This window comes from Danio aesculapii, chromosome 22, assembly GCF_903798145.1.
Source record: "Danio aesculapii chromosome 22, fDanAes4.1, whole genome shotgun sequence".
NCBI lineage: Eukaryota > Metazoa > Chordata > Actinopteri > Cypriniformes > Danionidae > Danio > Danio aesculapii.
This window is the reverse complement of record NC_079456.1, coordinates 30,648,303-30,659,164: the sequence shown is the minus strand read 5'-3', so window position 1 is coordinate 30,659,164 and position 10,862 is coordinate 30,648,303. Positions and strand designations below refer to the sequence as shown.

Sequence of the window (10,862 nt, the reverse complement as noted above, 5' to 3'; positions counted from 1 at the left end):
CATTACGTAAAATTGAAATTGTGAAAAGGAGGAAATTATGCAGACTATGTATATATATCAAACAACCCAAAGAAGAAATGAATGGGAAATTATGATTGATCAGAAAACATAAGCATAACAATCCTCTCTACCAAATATTACATGATATATAAATACAATAACAAACAATAACAATGTATAATAATTAGTAAGTTAAATAAAAAATTATGTTTGCATGCTTTCTCTTTGATACTTTTTTTACTAGAGGTGGACCAACCAAATCTCACGGCAGTTCGTAACTTTTTGATTTGGTGGCTATTTTGTATGAATTCGTATGATCTAATTCGTACATTTTAGTACGATTTGCTCATCCCCAATGACGGTTGGGTTTAGGGGTGGGCTTAGGTGCCACGCCTCCTTTTTAAAATCGTATAATTTCGTACGACTGAACTTGTACGAATTAGCCACTAAACTGACATGACGTAAAATACTTACGTTTTCTCGTGAGATCAGGCTGGGTGGACAGGTTTAAGAGGATAAAATATTTTGCATGCAAAGTATAAGCTGAAATGAAGATTTCTATATTGCTTCAAAAAACCATTTCACTCAGATGTGTGCCACAACAAGCAACTTCCGCTTCAAGTCAGTTTATTGCTTCATTCATGGTTGCCGAATTATTGAAGAATCTTTCGAAACTGAAGTGATCAAATTTAAAGTGTCTTTAAAGGACCTATTCAGAATGAAGGATTCTGAAGAGCACAAGTTAAGTTTTTAGTAGCTTACTTAAGTAGCTTGTAGGTCAGCAACAAAACAATCATTCATATCATAACGCGTGGCGTCATATCAAAAAAACTTTATAAAGCCTTGGCTTGTCATACAGCTTTAACTTCTTTTGTCTTTACAAGCATTTGTGTGACACTCTCTCTCTCCCCTACATACTTTGAAGAATATACACTTATATTTTTCAAAGCATAGCAGAAAAGAAATACAGAAATTGTGTTCCTCCCTGTACTCGTAATTTGAGAGAAGACACACATGTGCTCTGCATTGGGTAAATTATATGGAGATTTCTGTTTCTACCACTAAATCTCCTTTATATCAAGATCGCAGATAATAATTACATCAGCCCCTGCTATGTTACTCCAATGTTTGTTAGAATTTCTTTAGTTAGAATTTCATTTGTTGGATGTTTGTTAGAGTGTTTTGCTGTGTATCAATTTATGCATCAAAAGACTACAGTAGATATATTAGTTAAAGGGTTATGTTTAGATGGGATGTTATGAAAGCAAATAAGTATTAAACAAGAGCATTTATTTATTCATTAATTTTCTTTTCGGCTTAGTCCCTTTATTAATCAGGGGTCGCCACACCGGAATAAACCACCAACTTATCCAGCATATGTTTTATGCAGCGGATGCCCTTCCAGCTGCAACCCAACACCGGGAAATAAACAAGACCAATACTATTTATTTATTAATTTATTAACAAGAGATTACTTAATTTCTAATGATTTATGCTCTTAAAAGGCATTTGCTTTTAAATTTAAATTTTTACACAAAAAGTATACAAAAAAATTCATTTTTAGTTACATAGAAATTGCTTTTATTTGGGAGGGTTTGCCATCATTTTGCATCCTTGAATTACTGTAAAGGTAGGAAGTTGAAGCTTCATATGACTGGAGGTAATTCAATTCCATTTTTTAATTCTTAAAAAGTTCCTTTATTTGGTTGTTTGCTTGCATGTAATGTATAACTAAAACATAAGGGATAAGGAAAATGGCAACTATGAACTTAGCTCATGGCCAAATATTTTGGGCTAAAATCGAAAGTTATGTGGTTGGTCCAGTGAGTATAGAAAAGGACACCGCGTCATTTATGAGAAATCAGACTGCTTCTACAAACTGCAAATCCTGTTAGACTGGATCTACAACTAGTGTACATAAACAGGAAGAGACTTGATACTTCATACATAATTATTCCTCACACTTGGATGGTGAACGATGCCTACTATATAATGAACTGCCAAGAAAGGTAGATTCTTCTAAAAAATCTTTCTAAAATGTTGTTTTGCATGCTTAAAGACTTGTAGCAGAACAAGGCGGGTTCAAATCTGATGAATGGACTACCAGATCTGACTGTTGATCCATCACTCAGCAGAATGGGTAAGAAAATAAAAATATCAGATTTTTTTTACACTTTTACATTAGATTTATTGATGAATCTGAAAACAGTTCTCCTGTATCTAATTTAGATAACAATCTGAACATCGTGTTATTTGGAAGCACTGCAGCAGTCCAGTTTCAAGATGACAATATTCTACTTGGAGAAACAAAAGCAAATGTTGAAAATGTAGCAAGATCTAGGATTGTTTCTTCACAGATGAAGATATTAGGACGTCATGTGTCTGTGATTAATCTGATTGGTTTTCATGAAACTGCGCTTGATCTGGATCAAATTGCTGGTCAACTCGTGAATGAAAATAAAATAGTGGCCTTCATCTTTGTTGTGCGACTGGGACAGTTAACAGATGCTGATAAAATGGGTATTGAGTGGCTTCAGAGCGTATTTGGTGACAGAGTCCTTCGGTTTGTGATGATTCTCTTCACCTACGAGAATGAGGAAGAGTCTGACTCTATAATCGATGACCTGAAGAAAAACTCGGCTCTGGAGCAGCTGATCGAGAAATGTGGAGGAAGCTACCACACCTGCAGCAAGATCATGAACAAGAAGTCAGACATTAGAGACCTGATGAAGAAGATAGAGCAACTGTTTATTGATAATGACCAGCAGTTTTACACTAGTGAAGATGTGTCAAAGTAAGAACACTGATTTGTTTTCATAACACTAATTCATTTTTAATTGTACCATATTCAAGAGTTTACACTTAGCTGATGATTGATTATAAAGCTTGTTTGGCATGCTGTCCCGAGTGAGAACCCTGAGCTTATAAAATCTTAGAGCCCTGGGCTCCCTCCCATTAGCTAAAGTAGATCTCAAGAACTCCCCCAACTTATTTCTGGCTAATGACAGATATAGGGATGGCTATAGAAAAATATACAACTTACTAAAACCTTGACTGTGGTGCCAATTTAGCATGTTGAATTTACCTAGGTCGTGTGTTTTTGAACTGTGGGAGGAAACCAGGGAACCCGGGGGAAACCCATGCTAGCACCAGGAGAACAAGCAAACTCCGCACTGAAATGTCTACTGGCTCAGTAGGGACTGTAACCAGTGACATTCTTGCTGTGAGGCAACAGTGCTAACCACTTAACCGCCCTATTGCCCACTAGAAAAGAAGGGGGAAGTAGGGGTAGAAGGGGGAAGTAGGGGTGGGAGGGGGTATTCTTCAAGATGAAGACACTGAGGTAAGAAACACTGGTTATGTATAGTGAGTTAGGAATCGTCTGACAGGTAAATCATGTGATAGCTAATGCAGGACCAGCCGTGGTCAATCATAAGCACGTGATCCTCTCAAAATTAGTTTATAAATAACCTTTACTTAATTATATGAGTGTGCGTACAAATGATCCACGACAAAAACAAATGAAACATTGCCTAATAAAGTGCAAGAATATATGTTTTCAATGAGATTGAATTTTTTTCTTAGAGATTAATTATTTTTCTTTAAGAATATGAAAATTTACAGTTGAAGTTTTATATTCCTTTGATTTAATCAAATGAGTTTGCATTGAAAACAATGTGATTTTGGTAATTAGCTGATATTTTCTCATGGGCTACAATTGGTTATGAACTGCATGCATGAAATCCCCAAAGCCCAAACGAAACTATGAGAACATGTACACTAACAGGAATGAGGATATAACAAACAGAGCACACATGACAATTGAACAACAAGTATTGTGGATTCACTTAACCAGATTGTTTTGGAAATGCGACAGATTTGCAGAAAATTACAACTATATGCAAAACAATCATTTTTACATAATTTATTACCATTTCATAATGCCAGCTTTGTTACACCTCGACTGACAAGATAATTTATAGTCATGGCAATAGTAATTTGAAAGATCCTGAACTTATTCTCTAATTACTTTAGTATGTAGATCATTCACAGTTGATGCAACATTCCTGCCATTTTAATCTAAAATTTGGTGGTATATGTAAATCAACTGTTATGTTAAATTAAATAACAAGATGTAATAACAAGGATTAGATTGATCAAATCTTAAAGATAAAAGTTGTATTCGATGTATGCAAATGTAATAAATCATGGTGGCATTTGAGAGTAGCAAAACAATAATAATCAGTCATGAACAAGGTCAAGATAATCAGGCAAACAAGTTATGAATGAGGTAAACAATGGCAATGGAAAAGCACTTTTCAAGGCAAATAGACTGACATTGCTTCAAATAAACTGTTTGACACATGCATGTATTCTGCTGTCTGGAGACTGCCTAATTACAAGTTAGCTAGGTTAAAATATCAACTCATATTAATATTCCCTCTTTTGTTGTGTTAAAAGAAGCAGGTATGGAATACACAACACCGGGGATCAAAGAGAAACATAAGGTAAGCTTTTGATTAAAGTTCAAAAACAGAACAGGAGAAGAATTTTGATATATGCCTCTTATGGATACAGTTTATATTATTTTCTGTGACTTTGAAGAGTTTAATAATTTGTTATGAATTCTGTAAACTAATCCTCAGAAAACATTTTAATGCACTGTATTGTTTCACAGCTAAAAGTGGACAAGCATTTAGAGGATGGTGCAATCGTCAGCAGTGAAAAAAAAGAGCATCTGTTTCAAAGACTCCATCTTGATATAAGACGCCATTTTAAGCTTAAAGCTGCTGATGTTCTTCTACAAAATACCTATTCATTACAGTCCCACGAGTCCTGTTCTGAAAAGGACCTTATTCAGACTTTCCTACAAAAACTACTGATGATGAACTACAGATCAAGATACATTAAAACTGAATATACCATTGAACAACATGACAGACAACAGAGGAACAATGACTTACTTGAAGATGAGAGTAATGTTGATATTTTCACAGAAATGCCTTTGTTTACTGAAGAGATAAGCCAGAGAGATCCTGTTCATCCAATGGATGTTCAGATGGCTGTGTTTCATCGTGCTGATAGTTTCTTGAAGCAGCTAATGGTAACTAAACTGTCTCAATGTCAGTATGCTCTGCCCCTGCTTGTTCCTGATCCATTTACACAAGAGATTGAGTTTCCTCTCTGGACATTGAGATTAATCAGCAGAAGCTGGAAGATAAAACATGCAGCTGGTGAAACCAGCAGTGAAACCCAGCCAGTATGGAAGGCAGAAACACCAATGGTGTTCTTCTTCAGGTTTGGGTCAGTGTCTTCATCCAAATCTCAGCTAATGAACAATCTGATCAATGAGAAACACAACACATTCTTTCACAGAAATTGCTCAGGCAGCAGTGAAAGCAGATTACTGATGGATGGAGTGGTGGAGATTGCCTGGTACTGTCCTTCTGGGAAAGACACTGATAAATTTACTCAGTGTGTTGCCTTTTGTAACCTTCATGGTGATGCAGAAGACCATGAGAAGCAGATTCAAATCCTCACTAAAATGTCCTCTGTCAATATAGTTATTCTATCTAGACTTGACAAGAATGACAGAAGTGCCACACTGATTCAAAATCTTTACAAGGACACAACACCACTAATTTGTCTTTTTGCTGAGGATAAACATAGAGTAACTGAGACACGAAAAATGAAATATAAAATTGGCTTAAAAGACAGAAATCAGTCAGGTGTATCTGAAGAACTAATACAAACTATAAATGAATGTCTTTCTTTATCATCTCCAAAATCATCTTCAGTTTTTAGGCTTGAAGATGTTTCCAAATATTCAGAAATCAGAGTAGATGAGGAACATGATGGTGACTGTAGAAGAGGAAAAAAGGCAGCCCAGCAGATGATGGACTTACTGACGGGAAACAATCTGACAGAAATCAAAGAATCATTTCTGCCCTGTCAGGGGAAACTGTGGCATCAGTGGTGTCAGAAGAACAAAGAACTTCATCGATCTCACGAGTCGAATGTGGACATAAAACAGAAACAGGAAATGAAGGAAATTCGTGAAAAGCAGTTTGCATTGGACACTGGTGAGTTCATGAAGTTGTTTTTTACAGAAATGGATTCAAAACCTCCAAATGAGAAGATGTTTTTTCTGAAATGGCTCACAGTTCTACTGGATGAATATACCTCAGCTGACCTTTCTGCACTACATTGCAAATATGATGAAAAATGGTCAAAAATCCTAAAAATGAAAGAAAAAAATGACATTACTGAGCAGCAAATGACAACTAATTTTAGAGATGAACATGCAGAACTTGATAGGATATCAGATGAACTTCAAGCTGCAACCTTTGGCTTGGAGCACATCCTGAGGGAGATTGGTCAGATCTATGAATCGTGTATATCCGAGAACAAGAACAAGCAAGGTCTGCCGTGTAGTTTTACTTCTCTCCCAGGTCTTGCTGCAGACATGATGATCTCTGGATTTCCTCTGGAGCTGATGGATGGGGATGCTGCTCATGTTCCTGTGGTCTGGGTTACTGCTGTTCTTCATGAACTCATCCAGAAACTGGGAAATCAGAGAGTCTTTGTGTTGTCAGTTTTAGGGATTCAGAGCTCTGGGAAATCAACTATGCTGAACGCCATGTTTGGGCTGCAGTTTGCCGTCAGTGCTGGCAGATGCACAAGAGGAGCTTTCATGCAACTGATCAGAGTTTCAGAGGAAATGAAGATGAAAGAACAGCTGAAGTTTGACTATATTCTGGTTGTTGATACTGAAGGGCTTCGTGCTCTAGAATTGGCTGAAAGATCAACAAGACATCAGGACAATGAATTGGCCACATTTGTTGTTGGTCTTGGTAATCTGACGTTGATCAACGTTTTTGGAGAAAACCCATCAGAGCTGCAGGAAATTCTACAGATTGTTGTTCAAGCCTTCATGAGGATGAAGAAAGTCAAACTGAATCCCAGTTGCATGTTTGTACATCAGAACGTTTCTGCAATCACAGCTGGAGAGAAAACCATGGAGGGAAGAAGACGACTTCAGAAGACTCTGGATGAAATGACAAAACTTGCTGCTAAAGATGAAGTCTGTGATGCAGAATGTTTTAATGACATCATTAATTTTGATATTCAGGAAGATGTGAAATATTTTGCACAGCTCTGGGAGGGCAGTCCACCAATGGCACCGCCAAACCCATCATACTGTGAAAACATCCAAGACCTAAAGCAAGCATTTTTTGGCCATGCTTCAAAATCAGATGGTTTAGAGCTGATGCACTTAAAAAAACATATTATTAATCTCTGGGAGGCTTTACTGAATGAACGATTTGTTTTCAGCTTCAGAAATTGTCTGGAAATTGCAACATACCGAAAACTTGAGACAGAATACAGCAAATGGTCCTGGAGTCTTCGCAAAACCATGCTCGATGTAGAGAACAAATTCCACAATAAAATAGAAAATGGAGCACTTCATGAGGTTTCAGAAAGTCATCTTCATGATGAACTAAGTGTGAAAGTTGGAGAAGTTGAAAGGTTTATGTCAGATTTTTTTGATAAAGACAAAAATAAAGATATTCTGATACAGTGGAAAGCATTGTTTGACATCAAAATCAAAGAGCTTCAGGAAAACATTGTGAGAGAAACAACAAGAAAATTAAATGAGATTCTTCAGCAGCGAGACATGAAGAAAAGGATTGATGCACAGAGGACACGTCATGAAAACACTCTCTTTGAAAAGAGCAAAGAACTTGCTGTAAAACTCAAAGACAAAGCAAATGATGAAACTATCCTCAAAAGAGAGTTTGATTCCTTTTGGAAAGAGTGTGTTAAGCAAATTACTGCAGAAACTCCACGTATTAAAAACATTGATGTATTAAATGACGTGAAAAATTTCCTTAGTAACTATAAAAGAGTTTGTGTGAACGACTGGAGATACAGAAATATTTTCTCTGCGCTAAGGTATTCAGAATACATACAAATAAAGAAATCTGGTGGAACTACAGGACATGCCTTTGGATCAGTTAAACTGAAGTTTGAATCTGAAACCCAAATTAGAGCCTTTGTAAATGACATTGCTCATCAAGCAGATAAAATAATCATGGCATATAACATTGAAAAGATGGGCTACAACAAAATCTACATTCAAGAACTTGCAGATTATATTAAGGCTAGAACAGTAGATTATGAGCAACGTTCAAGGAATTGTGTGTTCAAGAAGGAATTGTACTTGGATTTGGTCATGTCTATCTGTGAGAGAGAAAACAAGTTAATCAAAGACCAACACAGGAAGTTCAGGGAAGCCAATGATCCTGTTTTTTACTTTGAAAAGAAAAGCAAAGAGTACTTTAGGATTTTCCAGAAATACTGTCAGGGTGCGACATCAGCTGCCATATTTGGTGAGATCATCTGTCAGAAACTGAAAGAGCCCATTCAAAAATGTGTCTTCAAAGACACTGCCAGAGATTTGGCCAATGAAATTCAGACAGACTGTGAATCACTGAATGGAAACCGATCTAAAATTGAGAAACACATCCTCAAAGCCCTGGCAGAACAGGAAGATTTTGACAAGTATATTGAATACATTTTCTCACCCAGAGACCACTTTGAGAGTTTTATCAGAGATGAAGTCAATCAGTACATTACTGATAAGTTTGAAGTGAGTGTTCGTCCCAAGATGAAGCAGAACATTGAACTCCTGAAGCAGAAGATCAAAAAAGCAGCTCATAGAGCGACAACATCAGACAACACAACCAAAGATGTTCAGAAGTGGCTGGACGACTTCACAGAGCAGCTCTCCGATGTGCTTATATTCTCTGTAAAGAACTTCAGTGGAGTGAGTCATGATGGTGTTGATGACTTTAACCTCCTGGAAGATGTGATAAGAGTAGAACTTGGTTCAGTAGCATCTGAAATACAATGTAAATTTAGTACAAAGGCATTTCCAGAAAACCTGGAGCATGAGGACAGACCAGATCAGGTTTTGACTGATCATCTCTGTCAGTGCTGTTGGGTTCAGTGCCCATTCTGTGGTGCCACCTGCACCAACACAATAGAAAACCATGCTGGAGATCACAGTGTTCCTTTCCATCGAGTGGATGGACTCAAGGGTAGCTGTTATGATGAATCAAAGTCTCTCGGTGCAGATTTTTGCACAACTTTAGTAAGAACCAGTAAACTGTTTTATATAGGTCAGTGGTTTCCATGTCGAGATTACAGAACAGCAGGACATGTTTACGCCCAGTGGAGCATCACTCCTGACTTCTCTGAACTGCCATACTGGAAGTGATTTGTGTGCAGATTTCAGACAGAGCTGGAAAATTACTTTGAAATGAAATTTGACAAGTGGAATGTGATTTCACATGAATGGAGTCAATACACAAAGGAGCAAGCTATTGCCAGTTTGGATGAATATGTTATCTGAAAGATGAAAATGAGTTATGTGTACATCTCCATGTCATAGACCACAGTAATACGTGTCTAAAATTGAGTTTGTTTTCTTTCCATATAAATATATATATATATTTTAATCAACGTGTGCTGAAAAAGGGATTTAAGGGCATTATTAGGACAAGTTGCCTACTAAAAATGATGATTAAATAGAAATTACAGGGATAGTTCTCCCAAAAATAACTTTTATTCACCATGTCCTCTCCCCAAGTGATTCCAAACCTGTATGAGTTTCCCTTTTCTGTTAAACACACACACATTCTGAAATATGTTACAAACCTGTTTCCATTGACTTCCATAACAAAAACAAAACAACAACAAAAAAAAAAACAAAAATGCTATAAAGGTCAATGGTTTCAGGTTTCCAACATTTTATTTTTACTTATTGATACTTATTTTATTGTGTTCAACAGAAAAATCTCAAACAGGTTTGGAACAAGAGAACAGCGAGTAAATGATGGCAGAATTTTTAATTTTGGGTGAACAATCCCTTTATTGTCTGTTAACCTGTAACCATTAATGCATATATATATATATATATATATATATATATATATATATATATATATATATATATATATATATATATATATATATATATATATATATATAATGACTAATATTATATATAAACTATGATAGAAGCTACGAACACTACTGAAAAATAAACATTTGAAGGGTTTAGTGCATTCAGTGTAAGAAATTAGTCTTCCTTGACTCAACTTCCACTCTAAGTTGTGTGTTGATGCTCCCAAAAGAGCCAAATAATAGAGAAGATAAGTCAATATTTGTTGTCTCTACACTATTTGAGATGACCACATCTTGAGCAAATGGTTATCGATTGTTGAATGGGGATGGGAAAGGAAAACTGTGAACCTTCTCAGACAATTGGGTGTCAAAACTGCATTAACATACAGAGCACAGCTGTGACGACAGTCAAGAAACAAACTTTATTTACATTTAAATGCTGTAAACTAAACCTGTACGAAAAATTTGAGTATAAGAATATTCAGGGTTCATTTTTGACTAAACTCAGTGTACTGCCATGTACATTGAGACTGCTATGCTGAATAAATATCTTTATTGAGATCTTCTACATCCTCATCATTTTTCTTTTCTTAAACCAGTGAGTCTTCATTTTGAGATTTATTCTAGCATGTAATTTGGTTAATTACTAGAAATACTGATTGTTTGGCCAGAGATTGATATTGGACGAAAATGCAATTCATGACTATATGGATACACGCTAACCTGGCTGATGTCTGTGGCGTGAGTGACCACTGCAGTCAAGTAGCAGCAGCTAAAAGAGTGATGACCTCTTTGTTGAATTCATTGTTGTGTTTTTAGCTGCTGTGATGTGAGCGGAAAGATCACCCCTATCTAGTGTCTCCTGGAGCCTCCTGCATATCCATAATGTT

The 10,862-nt window shown here is 36.3% G+C and overlaps 1 protein-coding gene across 1 annotated transcript; it reads left to right on the top strand.

The window, feature by feature from the left end:
- The first annotated feature begins 1,972 nt into the window (after window positions 1-1,972).
- zmp:0000000606 (interferon-induced very large GTPase 1) lies at window positions 1,973-9,968 on the top strand. The gene is given in 5 exon segments (XM_056447618.1): window positions 1,973-2,140; window positions 2,230-2,794; window positions 4,134-4,135; window positions 4,465-4,508; window positions 4,679-9,968. Coding segments are annotated over 5 exon segments (5,400 nt in total). The 5' UTR covers window positions 1,973-2,091; the 3' UTR covers window positions 9,419-9,968.
- The last annotated feature ends 894 nt before the right edge of the window (window positions 9,969-10,862 follow it).